The 21,523-nt window shown below is 36.8% G+C and overlaps 1 protein-coding gene across 1 annotated transcript; it reads left to right on the forward strand.

The window, feature by feature from the left end:
• The first annotated feature begins 14,206 nt into the window (after positions 1–14,206).
• Positions 14,207–17,040, forward strand: LOC149621141 (uncharacterized). Its single transcript, XM_089854181.1, has 2 exons — positions 14,207–14,573; positions 15,674–17,040. The coding sequence occupies exons 1-2, from the start codon at positions 14,516–14,518 to the stop codon at positions 16,792–16,794; spliced, it is 1,179 nt and encodes a 392-aa protein (XP_089710307.1). The 5' UTR covers positions 14,207–14,515; the 3' UTR covers positions 16,795–17,040.
• Positions 17,041–21,523: the final 4,483 nt, after the last annotated feature.

Raw genomic sequence — 21,523 nt, forward strand, 5'->3', positions numbered from 1 at the left:
ATTCACTTAACTTAAATTTTTTTAGCCATACAGCTGGAAAACGGTAAATAAAAGAGGAAGCTATTTCTCCAAAGAGCAAGAAAATCAGAACAGTGTAAGTGATAACTGATAACATTATTTTTTATAGAGTTTAATCAATAATAAAAGTAATACACATGGGTATAAAATGTATTATTGAAGTTAAAAAGAAGGTGAAATCAAGCGATTTTTTACCGATCCTTCTAATTATAAAACCAGTCTATATAATACAATATTCAGGAAATACCTCCAAATGATTTCAAAATTCAAAATAGGTTGAGATTTTATGGATAATTTGAAATAAGCACGTCCGACCAATCGCATAACGCTTTGCATTCCTGTTAACAAAATTTTCATTGCACGCTCTACATCTCGCGCAATTTTAAAAAATCTCGCGCTAAATTTCATTCGACATGGAGCACATGCCGCGAGATTTTTGTTTTAAAGAAGCCAGGGCGTTACGCGATTGGCCAGAGGTGCTCATTTAAAATAGTCCATAAAATCTCAAATAGGTAAAAAATCACTTAACCACGGACATAAGTAATTTTAAAATTTATGATAACATTATTACTAAAATAGTATATTTTTTAAGCCTCGACTTAGAACTCTGTTGTACTAAACTTATCAATGCCAAATCTTGATTTACATTTATTATATTAAAATTTTACGTGTCAAAGGTCCTTGACAAACAGAGAAAATCGGGATTTTACGTGCGAGTTCCTCAACTGATTGTCGAAGTCAAAAAACGATTTGGAATTGTCCCTAGAAAGAAATATGGAGAACGATTCAATTATAGAATCTTTGGAAGCACAGGAATCTAAAAATAAGTGTCATGAAAAAGGAAATATTGAACCAAGCAACGCTTCACCGGAAATGACCCCGGTTGATCTGGAAAGCGACTTACCTGATATAGGCCTATCGCCTGAACTTGAATACGATGTTTCAGTGTCCAACTTAGATGCCCTTGAAAATTTCGCGTCAAACTATTTGTTTCCTAGTTCGATAATTGGTAAGTAATTTTATTCTTAAAAAGTGTGAGTACCTAGAGAGAGAATAGCCCGAGTCATACTGCTACCGTGTTTGAAAATAACCTTGAGCAATATATCCACTCAAGCTGGTAAAAAGGGTGATTTTGAAAAGTCCGTCAATTATGAGGGATCGTGTTTATTGGGAACAACTGAGTGGAAAGTATCAATGAACATGGGGTCATTGGGGTGTACAACATTTGGTTACGGATATATGCCCCCCCCAAACATTGACCATTAAAACAAGGAAATATCCAACAACGACTTAATCCGAGTAACCAGCTTGTTTAGAACTATCAGTCAATTTCAAAAACCTTCAATCTAAGTTAGGTACAAAACCTGTAACTAGCTTGTTAATGGCACTGTCGTACCTTTTCAGAACCGCGGGAAGCCTCCGTTTTCTGTTTAGTTTGCTCGAGGTTTTTTTCTCTAGTCGGAATACGTCATTCGTGTCTGTAAGACCTAACACCCACGGGATCCAATGGGACAGGGCGGAGTAATGACGGACATGAAAAGGGTGGGGCTTACTTGTCCACTGACACCGGCGTAAGAGTATAAGCGGAAGATCTCGCAACTTATACCTTCTTATAGGGACTTGGCAGTACTACGTCATGCAACGTCAGGCTAAGTTCCACTAGTGCTAAAAAACATACCAGAAGGAGGGGCTTATATAGCTTTCATTCTGTTAAAAAAACATACCATAATGGCGCTGGGGGTGGAGTTAAGCCCGAATTGCCAAGTCCCTATTGTATATTACTTTTTGTTTTAACCATAGCTAAGTTATTAATTTGCAAAATGTGAAAATATCTCTGGGTTTGAAATGATTTTTAAAAAGCCTATCGAATCACTCGTCGCACAGTGATACCATAAGTTCGTAATACATGTTACATAAGTTTCTCAGTTTATATTGAACGCTTGTCATGAAGTGACGTAGGTGAAGAGTCATAGATTCTCGAAAAGCGACGCCTGGTTTTGGCGCTGACAAAGGCTTAGTTTAGACTAAATAGGATGATGGAACTCTTGCAAAACCGCGTGTGTCGTTCTCGAACTACCTCTCATTAAGTCTCTAGCATTACGAAGTATAGGAAGTGTCATACTTATGGAACACATCTTATAAACTTATGGTGATACCAATGAACCAAAAATTATTAAGTAAGGTCTGCATGGTGAGCAACTGAACACCAAAACTGGTCAGGTTTATCTTGCAATAGCCGACGATTTTCCATCGGAAAATATCGTCCGAAGAGTATTTTTATACCGTTCATCATCTTTTATGCATGATCAGATGGAAAAACAACCTTAAATCAAAAGTATATGGATAAAAACCAAAAGTACACTTCGTTGAAACTTGTTTGCGCCCTCCTTGTTTGCTAGCCCTCCTGTATCCAAAAATAGTGTCGACCCCCCTCTACGTATGATTATCTTCCCAACCGTAGCACGGGGAACAAGGCTCATAGAGAAGCAGGTGCTAACTCTAGTACCAAATGTAAAATGATCTTTTTACCTTGTTTAAATAATCACAGTAATTTTTTGGCACCTTCCATAAAAAAAACTTTCAATTGTTGTTTAATGAAAGGATTTAGTCGTTGGCATTTAAAATGGAAGCGATGCGCTTCTATGGAACAAATTGATGAACATTTTCAGTTCGTCTGTCACTAAATCCATTTTTATTGCTATTCCGCCAATTTCAAAAATTATTAATTATTAAATCTAATTAACTCCATTTAGGGTATTGGAATGAGAAAAATTCAAATAACACTGACCAGCGGCCAAACTACAGGAAACGCAGGGGTCCTATAATTCCAACAAAATTCTATATTTTTGCACCTGACCTATATTATCATATACTATCTTAAATTTTTCGAGGTATCGTAATTTATCAGTATTTAGCTCCGTTATCGAGGTCCCATTTGAACAGACACCGAACTTGCTGAACTACCTACGCTAGCTCAGAATTTTTTATTTATTAAATTTTGTTTACCTAAGTTTCTCTGTTCAAAGTAAAATCAAATTTTGCAATTTTTTGAGATTTTCCTACATAGTCTTAACCAAAGGAATATTATCAGAAGTTGATGACTGGGAAGTATTGGACACTAAGGCAATATATAGTATCCATCCCTGCAAGTCAAAATTGCCTATGGCAATCGTAAAAGAGGGTCGAAAGTTTCCTCCCCACTAGGAAAACTATCTAATCTACTGAAAAAAATCCCAAGCCGAGAGGCTGTGGCGCTCAAACTGTGGGGCGTGTTCAAAACTTCTTTAGCGCCAATCGTTGAAAAGCCGTCTGGCTAGAACTCTATGAAAATCCATTATAATACGTGAGCCTAGGACCCCACACTAGTTTGACCGGAATTTCTATCAGTCTATTAAAACAGCTGTTCTTGTCACCGTTTCTGATTCGTTACCTCAAACCACAGGACACACCTTAAAGTTTCGTTTCTTGCCCGCTGCTGGCGCTTAAATCAGCCTGCCAATTCAAAATGAGGGAAATGCCGTAGGTGGCGCGGTGATCGGACCTAATAAGAAGTTGGCTAACAGAGATGGTTCCGGATATGGTTAGAGTTCAATACTTCCCACGATAAGAAGTCATAAACTTCTGATATTATATATGAGCATTTTTTGTCCTATGCTTTCCTATAAAAACACGTTTTATCTCCTATGAAATCCTATAATTCAGGAAAGAAGAAATTTACATTTTTGGCTGGGCTCCCTGCAACTATCATTTTCGTGATAATTAAACTTCTTCAATTTTACTGAAATGAAGTGAATCCGCTACATTCGTAACCTTTAAGATTTTGAAAACAATCCGAACTTTATATCATCTGAGAAATTTGTATCAAGGAGACACAGGGGACACAAATTAAAAGAGGGTTCAGCTTTTTGTGCTGACTTCGATTTAAACTTATATTGATGGGTTAATTTTCTTTGTGTAGAAAAGTCCAAGAATGAACTTACAACTCGATGCGAATATTCTAAGAATGATCAAGAACTTCAAATGCGAAAGAGGAACGTTGAAGAGATCTTCAAAAGTGATGAGTTCGACTATTCCACCAACAAGAAAAGCTTTTCACTTATTCACAGTCCGGAAAAACCATTCAAATGTGATCAGTGTGAATATAAATGTACGTACAAGAGTGGCTTGATCACACATCAACGCATTCACACTGGAGAAAAACCCTTCAAATGTGAACAGTGTGATTATGCCAGCACGAAGAAGAATAATTTGATCACACATCAACGCATTCACAGTAGGGAAAAACCCTTCAAATGTGATCAGTGTGATTATGTCTGCACGCAAAAAAGCCATTTGGTCACACATCAACGCATTCACAGTAGTGAAAAACCCTTCAAATGTGATCGTGTGATTATGCCAGCACGAATAAGAATAATTTGATCACACATCAACGCATTCACAGTAGGAAAAAACCCTTCAAATGTGATCAGTGTGATTATGTCTGCACGCAAAAAAGCCATTTGGTCACACATCAACGCATTCACACTGGGGGAAAACCATTCAAATGTGACCAGTGTGATTATGCCTTCACGCAGAAGAACCATTTGATCAAACATCAACGCATTCACAGTGGTGAAAAACCCTTCAAATGTGATCAGTGTGATTATGTATGCACGCAAAAAAGCCATTTGGTCACACATCAACGCATTCACACTGGGGAAAAACCATTCAAATGTGACCAGTGTGATTATGCCTGCACGCAGAAGAACCAATTGATCACACATCAACGCATTCACAGAGGAAAAAAACCATTCAAATGTGATCAGTGGCAACATTAGCGCGTCAATGTGCTTATTGATCACACATCAACGAATTCACGGTGTTGGAAAACTTCGTATTTGATCATTGTGATTTTAGGTGAGCTGCGAGAACAATTTTATCAGACCCGTCAACGCGTTCACAGTAGAGAAAAACCCTTCTCATGTGATCAGTGTGACTTTACCAGGCAAACCCTTCGCACGTGATCGCAATAAATATTCAAAGCCATTGACCATAACTAAATATTCAAAGCCATTGACCATAACTAAATATTCAAAAGAATTCTAAAGGAAAACTATTAACATAAGCGGATAAGAAACAGTAGTGGAGAATGCAAATGCATAATCTTCATTATAAGTTAATACTACTACATTTTTAACAATTTAAATTTTTTACTTAAAACTCTGATTTTATTATAAGTGAATTTTAATTGTTCTAGTTTGTATCTTCGACCCATTTCATTTATTGAAACAAAGTTAGTTGTACAAGCATTTAATATTCGAACGAATAAAATCTATTTAAAGAATATAAATTTTCAGGTGGTAATTCAATTGAAGTAAGTGCCTAACCTTGTCATATTGTGAAAAATATAGTCATTTTATTTGGAAACTCATACTCATCTATCTCTTTCCTTTGAAATATTAACAAATGAAAAGTTTTTGAGCGGTGCAGAACTGTATTAGAGATTTGGTATATGATTAGACCAACACACAGGTGAGCCGGGAGTGTGGCGCACTCCTGTAAGCTAAGCTTCTGGGCGGCAAAGTGACTTGACCCCTACACTCCTTCCGTCACCTTCAAAGTAAACCTCATTTCCTTCCCCTGCTTACACACATTCTGAAACCTCATTAATCGCATCCTTATCGAGGACGTAAGAGCCCAATTTGCATTGAAAAAAAAAAAAAAAGGAAAAACAGAGGTGGGAGGTCACCTTTTCAGCGTACTTCCCTCCCGCCTACTAGTGTTGCCTCTAACTCGAACAGCTTGGTTCGTCGAGCGCGTGATCGAGTGGGCTATAGCCCAGTACTTTTTTAATTTATCACTCAAGGGCAAGGCTTTCCAGCGCTGTTAGTCAGGCGTCGCTAGTATCAACTTGCCTACTTTTTTGTACAGGGAGTTGCACATCCTATAGAGCTTCGAATGTTTTTCACGCCGATCCTTTATTATTTATTTATTTATTTGTAGTTTACAATCGCCCATGGAGCCATCTGAGTGGCTTAAGAATGAGCAGCGATAATTTTAAATGTTTGATATAAGAGATAACATTTTTTTTTTTTTTAAGAAATCAAGTAGATAAAAGTAGTTGTAGGGGCCCGCTAAGAGGGGGGAGGGTGAGGAAAGTGATTATTTACATTTTTACCTCTCCGAGTGACGTATGTCACGGAGAGGTTTTAATTTTGACGTGTGTGTGTGTGTCTGTGTGTGTGTGTGTGTCTGTTGTTACACCCACGTGACCTCGTTCGCAGTTTCCAAATCGGAGCAAACGTGTTCGCCATTTCCGAACTGCTTTCACAGTCACGGAAACGGCTCCTCTACTTGAGTTCTCACACCACCATCTTCTTGTCTTTGTCCCACACGGACACCAGTCTGTACTTACTGGCTTCTAATCACCACCATCTTATGGTCTACGTCCATTCCACTTGGACATCAGTCTGTACATACTGGCTTCTAAACACCACCATCTGGTCTTCGTCCATTCCACTTGGACACCAGTCTGTACATACTGGCTTCTAAACACCACCATCTGGTCTTCGTCCATTCCACTTGGACACCAGTCTGTACATACTGGCTTCTAAACACCATCATCTTCTGGTCTTCGTCCATTCCACTTGGACACCAGTCTGTACATACTGGCTTCTAAACATCACCATCTTCTGGTCTTTGTTTTTGTCCATCCCACATGGACACCAGTCTGTACACCTGGCTTCTACTCCATCGTCATCGTTTGGTTTAAGACATTCGCGGCGATCAGCTAGGGTTACAAGAAACGTCTAGCCGCTCCCTAAGGTAGGATCGGCTACCAAAGGTTTTCGCAATTGCGGTTGTTCTTGCTTTTAACTGTAGTTCGACACCCTTATATACTACCTATTTGAGTAAGGCGAAGCAACCGGCGTATGCTTCATTTCAAATGCCAATATTAGTCAAGTATCTCAAGAATGTTTAATTGTTCTTTTTAAAAAGGATGTAACGCTTAATAAGGTGAATAACTAACGAAGAAAATATATTATAATAATTATATTTATTATATTTATTTTAGTATTTAAGGTAATCTTGTCTTTCAAAACAAAATTAATACGGAAAGGGTGAAACAGCAGTCTATGTGTTTGTCTGTGTGTGTCCGTCCGTTGTTACACTAGTGCTTCGCGTTAGCAGTTTCCCTTGTGTTGATGTGAAAAGAAATTCTACAAAACCTTAATATTTGGTTTTCTCATAATGTAAAATTAATATATGGAAATATTTTTCATAATTTCGATGCCTTTAGTAGTTTTGTAGCTTTAAAGCTCTGTTTCATTTTGATATCCCAAGAATATTTTTTATAATTATTATTTGAAATGGATGTTTATATATTACTTAAGCTATACTACATCTGTTTATAGAATAATCCTTTCGTTATTGACAACAAGAACGCTACTATATCGGTCAAATGAACTTTTATGTGTCAATAGGCCTAGTGAACCCAGAAGTAAACGCTTGGGTTTGGTTTTAGTTTCTGTAATACAGAGACATTAACGGTTCAGAGTGGGCCGAAAGTTAAATACACTTTTAAATAATCAGGCTTAGATCATATAATTGAATAAAGCATCATGTTGAAAATCTAGGCCGCGTTCAGCAGAGCTCAGCGCTGTTAGCAGTCTCATACAGAAGGGAATTTTGTGTTTGAATTTTGACGTCACGATGCTCAGCGCGGTCACCAAAGAAAATAGTCGGGTATTTGGATAACGTGACGTAAAACGCCTAGTTCTCAGCTTGGCGGTAAAAACATGGAGGTATTATTACAAATAGCTCTTGCTGATTCTGATGGGACTATACCTATTTAATTGGGGTGAAACCAGTTGATCACGCGAGAATTTTAAGAGACCATGTTAGTCTTTCTAATTTTAATTATAAAAGTATCTCTATAAATATGTTATCATACAATTTTTGTTAAGCCTTGGTACCTTGCACGCTATATTGTGCTAGCGTAATTTTTAAAACACCGATGACCGGAGAAAAGCGCGCAGCAAAGCTATGAAGACAGAGCTCACCGGTTAACGTTTTCCAAAATCTGCTGTCTTTTTTGGTGAGCTCTGCTGAAGGCAGCCCAGTTCAGTGAAAGGTCTGATCGTAATCGGATTATAGCTTCGTGTTTCCATGCGTTATATGGTGCGCATTTACTTTCAGTACGTGTAGCCACAAATAAGCTTTAGTGTTATGTAACGTTAACAGTCATGTTGACAAACTAAGAAATCGTTGAGGTGAAACTAGAGGATAGTGTTTACACGGCAACCCTGTTGTGAATCTGGCTTTGAACATAGAGGGTATACAGTTGAGGAGTAAAAAATTGGGCCTTAATTTACAAACACGTAAAGGTAATATCCCTCCAAAGTTTTATCTCTTCATTTCCCGTTTTTCCCCCATCGGATGATTTTAATGTGTACAAGTATATCCTTATTGGATGTAAAAGGTCGTCTGATTTACAGTATATTCGCTATGCTTTGTATTAGGGATGTCAAAAACCGCCCGGTTTAACCGAAAACCGGTTTTTTCAATTCCGGAGCACCGGTTTTTCCCGGTTTTTTAATTCTTCAGTTTTAATCGGTTTTTTAAAATAAAAACCGAAAACCGAATCGGTTTTTATTAATTCTCAAAATTAAAAGTTTTCCATTTTCGTCACTTAATATTACTCAGCTTCGGTTGGCTGCTAACTATCTACCACCATGGAGCAATATCAAAGGAGACATAGATGCGTATAATGCAATTTTAATGGAACTTTCGTTCTCACTCCAAGAAAATTACTCCATCTATCGAGTAATTTTTCATTGGCCTATTCTAGAATGCCAATGGAAAACGGCATTAGTTAACACCTATTGGTACTAACTACTCGGTACTAATATTTGGTCTTTGATTTTACGTTGGAGTATCGCATTTTTCAACATTTATCATGAACGACCGGTTAAAAACCGGTTTTTTTGGCCAGTTTTTTGAATCGGTTAAACCGGCCATTTAAATATACCGGTTAACCGAAAACCGGTTTTTTTCTGGGAAGTTGACATCCCTACTTTGTATACCTCTTTAATATTTCATAAAATTAACTTCAGTATTTGTTCATAAAAAAAGAAACATTTCCATATCTGGGTAAATAAGTTTGAAAGTAGGCCTCCTCTTGACTCGGAGAGGTAATATTTTGGTTTTCCCAACTTGTTAGTAGCTAAAATCGCTTCAGGCGCCGCACTTTACGAAGACTACTCTCCTTATCCTGGAACTAACTGCAAAAATTCAGAGAAAAATGATCCTTCAAACAAAATAGCTATTAGAAAACTGTTAGTCTTTCATTGAAAAAGCAAGACATGACCTTGAAAAGACGCAAGTGCAGGTATTTTACAATTAAAGCATCATCGCTCGGTGTACCAATAATTTAAACCATTTTTCCTAACGTAGGGATTAATAATAATGAATGTAAATCCTTTATTGTTTAGTAATATGCAATGTATAGGCCTATGTTGTGTTTAAAACATTGTGGGAAATATTTTAAAATCTATATAATAACACAAATATTCACCTTTTTATTAAGATTTGAACTAACATTATCTATAGCAACACCATCGATTTATAACTAAGCATTTTAAATTTCGCGCCAAAGAGTAGATTTTCTCGCTATTTACGTGTTGCTGTTGGAAGTAAAACATCCAGTGGTTATTGCGCATGTCAATGGGCGGGGCTTTACATTTCCCCACTCGGTCTATATCCCACTCTAGCCGCTGCGACTGCGAGCAGCTTGTGTCCAGGAGCGCATGATCGAGTTGGATACCCCAGGTGCCAACCAATGGTTTGATATATCTCATTGGTGCCAACCGCACCAGGCTCAAAAATTAAAACCGTCTGCTAGAGATTATTTTTTGGCAGCAATTGGTGCAGTTAGTTGAGTAGTTATCTTTTGTTCCAGAATCCGTAACAACTTTAGTTCATTTAAAATTTTTGAGCCGTACAGCTGGAAAACGGTAAATAACAGAGGAAACTATTTCTCCAAAGAGCAAGAAAATCAGAACAGTGTAAGTGATTACTGATAACATTATTTTTTTATAGAGTTTAATCAAAAATAAAATTAATACACATGGGTATAAAATGTATTATTGAAGTTAAAAGGAAGGTGAAATCAAGCGATTTTTTTATCGATTCTTCTACTAATTATAAGACCAGTCTTCATAATACAATATTCAGGGAATACCTCCAAATGATTTCAAAATTCAAAATAGGTTGAGATTTTATGGATAATTTGAAATAAGCACCTCCGCCCAATCGCATAACGCTAAGCATTCCTGTTAACAAAATTTTCATTGCACGCTCTACATCTCGAGCAATTTTAAAAATCTCCCGCTAAATTTCATTCGACATGGAGCACGTGCCGCGATAATTTTGTTATCAAGAAGGCAGGGTGGTACCGATTGCCCGAAGGCGCTTATTTAAAATAGTCCATAAAATCTCAAATGGGTAAAAAAATCACTTAACCATGGACATAAGTAATTTTAAAATTTATGATAACATTATTACTAAAATAGTATATTTTTTAAGCCTCGACTTAGAACTCTGTTGTACTAAACTTATCAATGCCAAATCTTGATTTACATTTATTTTTATTATATTAAAATTTTACGTGTCAAAGGTCCTTGACAAAGAGAGAAAATCGAGATATTACATCGCAGTCCAAGCAGTGTGAGTTCCTCAACTGAATGTCGAAGTCAAAAAACGATTTGGAATTGTCCCTTGAAAGAAATATGGAGAACGATTCAATTATAGAATCTTTGGAAGCACAGGAATCTAAAAATAAGTGTCATGAAAAAGGAAATATTGAACCAAGCTGCGCTTTACCGGAAATTACCCCGGCTGATCTGGAAAGCAACTTACCGGATATATCGCCTCAACTTGAAAACGATACTTCAGTGTCCAACTTAGATGCCCTTGAACATTTCGCGTCAAACTATTTGTTTGCTAGTTCGATAATTGGTAAATAATTTTATTCTTAAAAAGTGTGAGAACCTAGAGAGAGAATAGCCCGAGTCATACTGCTACCGTGTTTGAAAATAACCTTGAGCAATCCACTAAAGCTGGTAATAAGGGTGATTTTTAAAAGTCCGTCAATTATGAGGGATCGTGTTTATTGGGAACAACTGAGTGGAAAGTATCAATGAACATGGGGTGTACAACATTTGGTTACAGATATATGCCCCCCCCCCCAAACATTGACCATTAAAACAAGGAAATATCCAACAACGACTTTAATCCGAGTAACCAGCTTGTTTAGAACTAGCAGACAATTTCAATAACCTTCAATCTAAGTTAGATTCAAAATCTTTAACTCTGTTGTTAATGGCACATGAAAACGACTGTCGTACCTTTTCAGAACCGCGGACAGCCTCCGTTTTCTGTTTAGTTTGCTCGAGGTTTTTTTCTCTAGTCGGACTACGTCATTCGTGTCTGTATAACCTATCCCCCACGGTATCCAATGGTAAAGGGTAGAAAAATGTTGGACATGAAAGGGGTGGGGCTTACTTATCCACTGACACCGGCGTAAGAGTAGAAGCGGAAGATCTCGCAACTTATACCTTCTTATAGTATATTTTCCATTTTGTTTTAACCATAGCTAAGTTAATAATTTGCAAAATGTGAAAATATCTCAGGGTTTGAAATGATTCTTAAAAAGCCTATCGAATCACGCGTCGCACGGTGATACCATAAGTTCATAAGACATGTTACATAAGTTTCTCAGTTTATACTGAACGCTTGTCATGAAGTGACGTAGGTGAAGAGTCATAGATTCTCGAAAAGCGACGCCTGATTTTGGCGCTGTCAAAGGCTTAGTTTAGACTAAATATGATGATGGAACTCTTGCAAAACCGCGTGTAGTCAATTGATGTGTCGTTCTCGAACTAGCTCTCATTAAGTCTCTAATATTACGAAGTATTGGAAGTGTCATACTTATGGAACACATCATGATACCAATGAACCAAAAATTATTAAGTAAGGTCTGCATGGTGAGCAACTGAACACCAAAACTGGTCAGGGTTATCTTGCAATAGCCGACGATTTTCCATCTGAAAATATCGTCCGAAGAGTATTTTTATAACGTTCATCATCTTTTATGCATGATCAGATGGAAAAACAACCTTAAATCAAAAGTATATGGATAAAAACCAAAAGTACACTTCGTTGAAACTTATTTGCGCCGTGTAATATGAGAAGCCCTCCTGTATCCAAAAATAGTGTCGACCCCCCTCTACGCATGATTATCTTCCCAACCGTAGCACGGGCAACAAGGTTCATAGTGAAGCAGGTGCTAACTCTAGTACCAAATATAAAATGATCTTTTTACCTTGTTTAAATAACCACAGTAGTTTTTGGCACCTTCTATAAAAAACTTTCAATTGTTGTTTAATGAAAGGATTTAGTCGTTGGCATTTAAAATGGAAGCGATGCGCTTCTATGGAACAAATTGCTTGTCTCCCATACGACCGAATTCCCATTCGACCGAAAATACCGCACTTTGGCGGATTTTGAATGGGACTAAAATCTATGCAATTTTTTTTTTATTTTCAAACGCTGTCAACGATAAAAAATTAATTTTTATATCGAAAAACACGAAATTAATCTAAATTATTTATTGGATATGAATATACTGAAACGTCTACTATTAAAGGTACATTGCTTAAAATTTGAATCCGCGGGTCTAAACGATACCTAGACCCAACCCAACCTATCCTAACCAAACCCAACCTAACCTAACCTAACCAAACCCAACCTAACCCAACCCAACCCAACCCAACCTATCCTAACCAAACCTAACCTAACCTAACCTAACCTAACCTAGCCTAACCTAACCCAACCCAACTTAACCTAACCAAACCCAACCCAACCTAACCTAACCTAACCCAACCCAACCTATCCTAACCAAACCCAACCTAACCCAACCTATCCTAACCAAACCCAACCTAACCCAACCTAACCTAACCCAACCCAACCCAACCTATCCTAACCAAACCCAACCGAGCCTAACCAAACCCAACCCAACCTATCCTAACCCAGAGCTGTGCTAATTAATTAGTTAGCTAATTGAATTTCTAATTAATTAGCATCATTTACTAATTGAAAATGGTAATTGAATTTTAATTACCTTTGTGCTAATTGAGAAGTAATTATAATTAATTAGTATGAATAGGAAAGGTAATTATCTAATTAAAATTTAATTAGACTTAGGATTAACTAATTAGCCAATTGGATTTTCAATTAGTCTTTTAATTTAGTAAAAACTAAAAATCGAGGAATTAACTCTTGATTCATCTATTTGAATATGAAAACGGCCTTATTATTTCGATGAGGAAACCTTAGTACTACTCTAAATATTTCAGCTCCTCAAAACATGAGTACTAGTACTAGTAGAAAATTTCGTAAATCGTAACTGTCCCATTTCGAAATTTCGACTGTTTTCCCACTCTAATTTATAGCAGTGCCCATGTATTTACTACTCAAGAGTCCATTATAGGAACTGTGGCATGAAAATGAAGAAATGAGACAATTTTTAACATGACGGAAGCCTCGAGGCTTGTCTCATTTTTCATGAATAATTCACGGCTTCCTAAATGGCATTAAAACATTAAACTTTGCATTACCAAAGTACTAAATCCATGGGCACTTTTAAACTTTTATGTTTACTTATGGTTTCTTTTTTTTTCCTTAATTAGACAAGTAATTAATTAGAAATTAGTAATTCTAATTAATTAGTTTGATAAATAAATGGCTAATTTCTAATTGAATTTAATTAGTTTCTATGTCTAATTGCTACTTGGCTAATTGGCTAATTAATTAGTTCATAAATATTTACCTAATTGCTAATTCTAATTCAATTAGTAGTCAGCTAATTAGCACAGCTCTGTCCTAACCTAACCTAACCTAACCCAACCCAACCCAACCCAACCCAACCTAACCTAACCTAACCCAACCCAACCTATCCTAACCCAACCCAGCCTACATTAACACGAATAGCAGAACAACAGAAATTAATTTTATAAAAATATTGTGAAATTACAACGCAAAAATTTCAAACAATTTTTTTAAAGAGAATGAAATAACACTACTTCGATTTTAATATTCGAAAACCGCCATTCCGCTTCTTTCTTTTCTAATTTGGCGGTTTGCGGTCAAATGGGAATTCGGTTCTATGGGATAGTACCGAACAAATTGATCAACATTTTCAGTTTCTGCGTCACTAAATCCATTTTTATTGTTATTCCGCCAATTTCAAAAATTATTAATGAATATATATGTGTATCATTAGCCTTTCTATCATGTTATTCAGGGATGGGAGGGACCTTTCTATTACATACGCGTTTAACGTCATCGCGGTAGCCAATCAAAATCGAGACACCTGGAAGTTAGAACAGCAGATGACCAGTTTAACAAAATTGTATGAGGGATACAATTTTCGGTTAGGTTCACCAAACTGCGTCAAATGAATATTAAAAATGATCACCGATACGGGAATAAATATCTCAACACGATGTCCGAAGGTGATTTTGATCTTTTAAAGGAAATTATAATAAGTGCCTGCAATGTTTTTCCTAATCTGAAACTGAAAACTGTTGGTAAAGTGCTAAGCCTTGGCCATTAAGAAAATTAATGTAACAGTTGAAAGTAAACTACTAACATTTTAAATCGTGAGAATTGATGATGCTGGTTTTTCCCCGCTGTTAGATGCCCCCGCGCGCAGGAGCAGCGCCTAATCAAATGCTTTCTGTTGGAGTTAAATTAATGCGGTAGTTTATCAATTTACAAGCATAATTAGCCTTCCGCGTGACAAGAGCTTTAGCTTTAAAAACAAACCTCCGGAAATTCTCTGACGTCACTCAAACTAAGCCCCTCCCATCCCTGAATATGAAGTTTAACTAGTCAATGCAGATATATATTCATGTTAATAAATAAATTCATGATCTAATTAACTCCGTTTAGGGTATTGGAATGAGAAAAATTCAAATAACACTGACCAGCGGCCATTTACAGGGAACGCATGGGTCCTATAATTCCAACAAAATTCTATATTTTTGCACCTGACCTATATTATCATATAATTTCCTAAATTTTTCGAGGTTTTCGTAATTTATCAGTATTTAGCTCCGTTATCGAGGTCCCATATGAACAGACACCGAACTTGCTGAACTACCTACGCTAGCTCAGAATTTTTATTTATTAAATTTTATTTACCTAAGTTTCTCTGTTCAAAGTAAAATCAAATTTTGCAATTTTTTGAGATTTTCCTACATAGTCTTAACCAAAGGAATATTATATATGACCCTTTTTTGTCCTATGCTTTCCTATAAAAACACGTTTTATCTCCTATGAAACCCTATAATTCAGGAAAGAAGAAATTTACATTTTTGGCTGGGCTCCCTGCAACTATCATTTTCGTGATAATTAAACTTCTTCAAGTTTACTGAAATGAAGTGAATCCGCTACATTCGTAACCTTTAAGATTTTGAAAACAATCCGAACTTTATATCATCTGAGAAATTTGTATCAAGGAGACACAGGGGACACAAATTAAAAGAGGGTTCAGCTTTTTGTGCTGACTTCGATTTAAACTTATATTGATGGGTTAATTTTCTTTGTGTAGAAAAGTCCAAGAATGAACTTACAACTCGATGCGAATATTCTAAGAATGATCAAGAACTTCAAATGCGAAAGAGGAACGTTGAAGAGGTCTTCAAATGTGATGAGTTCGACTATTCCAGCAACATCACACATCAACTTATTCACAGTCCGGAAAAACCCTTCAAATGTGATCAGTGTGATTATGCCAGCACGAGGAAGGATAATTTGATAACACATCAACGCATTCACACTGGAGAAAAACCCTTCAAATGTGATCAGTGTGATTATGCCAGCACGAGGAAGGATAATTTGATAACACATCAACGCATTCACACTGGAGAAAAACCCATCAAATGTGATCAGTGTGATTATGCCAGCACGATGAAGGATAATTTGATCACACATCAACGCATTCACACTGGAGAAAAACCCTTCAAATGTGATCAGTGTGATTATTCCAGCACGAAGAAGAATAATTTGATCACACATCAACGCATTCACAGTAGTGAAAAACCCTTCAAATGTGATCAGTGTGATTATTCCAGCACGAAGAAGAATAATTTGATCACACATCAACGCATTCACAGTAGTGAAAAACCCTTCAAATGTGATCAGTGTGATTATTCCAGCACGAAGAAGAATAATTTGATCACACATCAACGCATTCACAGTAGTGAAAAACCCTTCAAATGTGATCAGTGTGATTATGTCTGCACGCATAAAAGCCATTTGGTCACACATCAACGCATTCACACTGGGGAAAAACCCTTCAAATGTGATCAGTGTGATTATGTCTGCACGCAAAAAAGCCATTTGGTCACACATCAACGCATTCACAGTAGTGAAAAACCCTTCAAATGTGATCAGTGTGATTATGTCTGCACGCAAAAAAGCCATTTGGTCACACATCAACGCATTCACACTGGGGAAAAACCCTTCAAATGCGATCAGTGTGATTATGCCAGCACGAAGAAGAATAATTTGATCAGACATATACGCATTCACAGTGGTGAAAAACCATTCAAATGTGATCATTGTGATTATGCCTGCACGCAGAAGAGCCATTTGATCACACATCAACTCACTCACAGTGGAGAAAACACTTCTCATGTGATCAGTGTGACTTTACCAGCAAACCCTTAACACGTGATCGCAATAAATATTCAAAACCATTGACCATAACTAAATTTTCAAAAGAATTCTAAATGAAAACTGTTAAGAAACAGTAGTGGAGGATGCCAATGTATAACCTTCATTATAAGTTAATACTACTAAATTTTTAACAATTTAAATTTTTTACTTCATACTCTGATTTTATTATAATGGTATTTTAATTGTTTGATTTTGTAACTTCGACCCATTTCATTTATTGAAAGAAAGTTAATTGTACAAGCATTTAATATTCGAACGAATATTAAAATTCATAAAATCTATTTAAAGAATATCAATTTTCAGATGGTAATTCAATTAAAGTGCCGCTATCTATTTCCTATGAGATAACAAATGAAACGTTTTTGAGCGGTGCAGGACTGTATTTGAGATTTATTATATGAATAGACCCGTACCTATATATATTCTTATATAGGAGGTAGTGAATGGACCTATCCTGAAGAGAAACCAACACACAAGTGGGTGGGAGGTCTCCTTTTCAGCGTACTTCCCTCGCGCCAAGAAGCAATGCAACGTCCCGCCGACTACTGTTGCCTCTAGCACGAGCAGCTTGCTTCGTCGAGCGCGTGATCCAATGGGCTATGGCCCAGTATTTTTAATTTATCACGCAAGGGCAAGGCTTTCCAGCGCTGTTAGCTGGCGTCGCTAGCATCGACTTGTCTACTTTTTAGTACAGGGAGTTGCACATCCTATTGACCTTCGAAGGTTTATCACGCCCACCCTTTATCCATTGCCTTTCCTTCACCAAAAGATTGACTATGAAGCCCATGTTTATACAATCAAATAACCTTCCCTATGCATTAAAGGCTGTATGAAGTATTATTTAAGAAGCGGTGCTTCCTTATTAATGAGCAAATTTAGGACAACCCAAAGACCCTCTATGCATACGTAGGACGCACAATGAAGCTTCGCGAACCTCCAGCCGCCCAGCGATCCTCGAACTTGGCTCCATCACGAGCAAGCCTGACGTCATCTCCTCCTCCCTTTTGGGAGTTCTTACGTTCGGTTTCACAACCTAAATCAAAAAGCCACCAACTTATGCGACTTTTGCCCTCTCCCCCAGTAGCACTGCCGACGTAGGGCCTACATGGTCGGCTTTGTGTGTTACCGACGAGTTGGTAAAAAGTCACTAAAAAGTCGGGAGAGTAATGGTTTGAAAGTCGAAATGTCCGCCTGGAGGGACGATGGCCCGCCGGTTTTCCTACTGTTTTGAGGCTACTATAAAACGACTGTTGGCCGACTATATGTCGGCGTCATTATGTCTACCTAAAGCCGCGCTCTATCCGACGATTTCGCGGCTTTTTAGTATAGGAACGGTAAATCGTCGGTAAAGGGCTGGTAGAGTAAGGGTTTGAGAGTCGAAATGTCCGCCCGGCGGGACGACGGCCCGCCGGTTTTCAGACTGTTATGAGGCGACTATAAAACGACTGTTGGCCGACTACAGGTCGGCGTCATTATGCCTACCTAAAGCCGCGCTCAATCCGACGATTTCGCGGCTTTTTAGTATAGGAACGGTAAATCGTCGGTAAAGGGCTGGTAGAGTAAGGGTTTGAGAATCGAAATGTCCGCCCGGTGGGACTACGGCCCACTGGTTTACCGACTGTTACGACACGAATGAAATACGACCCTCATACAACACTTTTGAGAGTCGACTTAACCGCCTGTCCGCAAGAGGTCCGACGGTTTTGCGACGATCAAACCTTAACTCGAGGCTTCATTCGCTTATAGTAAAGGATACAGATACCTAGTATTGAAATTTCTTTAATACATTTTCAATGAACAACACTTAAGAATTTGTACTTTTTATATTTCAATAACATGCAGGTCAATTATAACAATTTCAAATATTAAACAATGTATTCTATATGACATGACTAGTCGAATGAAAATATTAGCTGCCTAGCTAATTGGTTTTAACAAAAAGTTAAATTTTTCAGGGCGAGTATAATATTTACATCAATTAAAGCATTTATTAATATTCATTGTTAATATCTTCGATTTGGCCAATTACTATCTCTTAAATTACAAAAATCTTAATGAAAAATATGCACTTACAGATTTTTTAAGGAAAAAGAAAAACATACAATTCTAAAGGGTATTACTTGACACATTTTTCTATTAAAATGTTTGAAACCGCATAAAAATTCTCAAATTAAAACAAATTGAGATCTATTTTGGAATTCAGTATTATTTTCACAACCAAAAATCTTTAAAATACTTAATATATAAGGTTTTTGAACTCCAAGCGCCCCAAAACACTTGCTTCTTTTATAATCAAACAAAGAAACTGAAGGTATACATAAACGTTTAAGTTTTGGTTTCACTTTCTATGGGTGTGGTTCCCAGCAGATGAGAAGCTAGGTAAAAAAGCAAAGGCTTATGCATAAAACTGGCTGTAAGATAAATTGATAATCCAATAACAAAGTTCAAACCTTACGTGACAAACGAAGACGTTTCTAGTTTATATAGTGTGACAAAGAACCTTAGCGATGAAATTAAAAGTTAGCAAGCCTAGAACTAATCATTTTCGACCACAAAAATCTCGTTTAAACATTCTAACGACCCAGCCGCGTCAGAGATACTGGAAAGGCTGACTTGCTTTCGCACTAGCAGGCTAGCAGCGCCCTTTTCGATGATGACGTGCATGGCGTTACCTTAGTTACGCCAATAGAACAGAGGCGTGTCACCTCCCGTACAAAAATTTTAGGCTGTAATTCATCTGCATACGCGCTTTTTTATCGCTACCACGCTGTAATAGGTATACATTAAGGCTACATTTTCTGCAGCTCGAAAAACGCGAAAATTTAACAACAATTCCAGAACTGCAAATTGTCTGCCGTTTCTACATTTTCTGTTTATTATCTGTTAATTGTCTGTACTGGCAGAAATATGCAGCGCGATTCTGCAAACGCGATGCAAAAGTAGAAATAACAGCTGCTAGTTTAAAACTGTTATTTGACCACAGTTATAGACATGTTACAGATCTGCAAAAGTGATGGAAAAGTAGAAATCCAGCTGCCAATTTAAAACTGCAAATTGACTATATTTATTGACATGTTACAGGTTTGCAAAAGTGATGAAATAGTAGAAATACCAGCTGCCTATTTAAAACTGTAATTTGACCATATTTATAGACATGTTACAAGTCTGAAAAAGTGATGGAAAAGTAGAAATCCAGATGCCAATTTAAAACTGTAATTTTACCTCATTTATAGACATGATACAGGTCTGCAAAACTTATGGAAAAGTAGATATTCAGCTGCCAATTTAAAACTGCAATTTGACCACATTTATAGACATGTAACAGGTCTACAAAAGTGATGGAAAAGCAGAAATCCAGCTGCCAATTTAAAACTGTAATTTGACTACATGTATAGACATGTTACAAGTCTGAAAAAGTGATGGAAAAGTAGAAATCCAGCTGCCAATTTAAAACTGTAATTTGACCATATTTATAGACATGTTACAAGTCTGAAAAAGTGATGGAAAAGTAGAAATCCAGCTGCCTATTTAAAACTGTAACTATTCTACATTTATAGACATATTGCAGGCATTCAAAAGTAGAATTTCCTACTTTTGAATACCTGCAATATCTCTCTAAATGTGGTTAAATTACAGTTTTAGGTTGGTAGCTGAATTTCTACTTTTCCATCACTTTTGCAGACCTGTAACATGTCTATAATAATGGTCAATTTAGGTCAATTTAAAGTTTTAAATTGGCAGCTGTATTTCTACTGTTCCATCACTTTTGCAGACCTGTAACATGTCTTTAAATGTAGTCAAATTGCAGTTTTAAATTAGCAGCTGGATTTCTACTTTTCTATCACTTTTGCAGACCTGTAACATGTCTATAAAATGGTAAAATTACAGTTCTAAATTGGCAGCTGCATTTCTACTTTTCCATCACTTTTGCAGATCTGTAACATGTCTATAAATGTGGTAGAATTGCAGTTTTAAATTAGCAGCTGGATTTCTACTTTTCTATCACTTTTGCAGACCTGTAACATGTCTATAAAAATGGTCAAATTACAGTTCTAAATTAGCAGTTGCATTTCTACTTTTCCATCACTTTTGCAGACCTGTAACATGTCTATAAATGTGGTCAAATTGCAGTTTTAAATTAGCAGCTGTATTTCTACTTTTCTATCACTTTTGCAGACCTGTAACATGTCTATTAAAACGGTCAAATTACAGTTCTAAATTAGGAGCTGGATTTCTACTTTTCCTTCACTTTTGCAGACCTGTAACATATCTATAAAAACGGTCAAATTACAGTTTTAAACTAACAGCTGGTATTTCTTCTTTTGCATAGCGTTTGCAGAATTGCGCTGCATATTTCTGCCAGGCTAGACAGTTAACAGTTAACAAACAGAAAATGTAGAAACGGCAGTCAATTTGCAGTTCTAGAATTGCTGTGAAATTTTCCCGTTTTTTGAGCTGCAGAAATGTAGCCTTAATGGTTACAGCGTGGTAGCGATAAAAAAGCGCGTATGCAGATGAATTATAGCTTAAAATTTTTGTACGGGAAGTCAACTTCGAGCGCTCCATAAATTTTTATCTGCTTCTGTTAGGTATTAATATTACTGCTTTTATTTTCCTAAACTTTGAATAAACAATTGGTTAGGCCTAAAAAGGCATCTTAAAAAAGCTTTACTCATTCATCTCAATAAGATCTTTTGATCTAATACTGTCACGTCTCGAT

The sequence above is a fragment of the Phalangium opilio genome, unplaced genomic scaffold (genome assembly GCF_054372755.1).
Source record: "Phalangium opilio isolate 3A_F unplaced genomic scaffold, DU_Popi_V2 ptg000209l_1, whole genome shotgun sequence".
NCBI classification, from domain to species: Eukaryota; Metazoa; Arthropoda; class Arachnida; order Opiliones; family Phalangiidae; genus Phalangium; species Phalangium opilio.

Bases quoted from the DNA above. Each gene is read 5' to 3' on its own strand.
- LOC149621141 (XM_089854181.1), top strand. From the start codon at position 14,516: ATGAATATTAAAAATGATCACCGATACGGGAATAAATATCTCAACACG. The intron at 14,574-15,673 runs GTGATTTTGATC...TTCTTTGTGTAG, and splicing joins TCTCAACACGATGTCCGAAG to AAAAGTCCAAGAATGAACTT.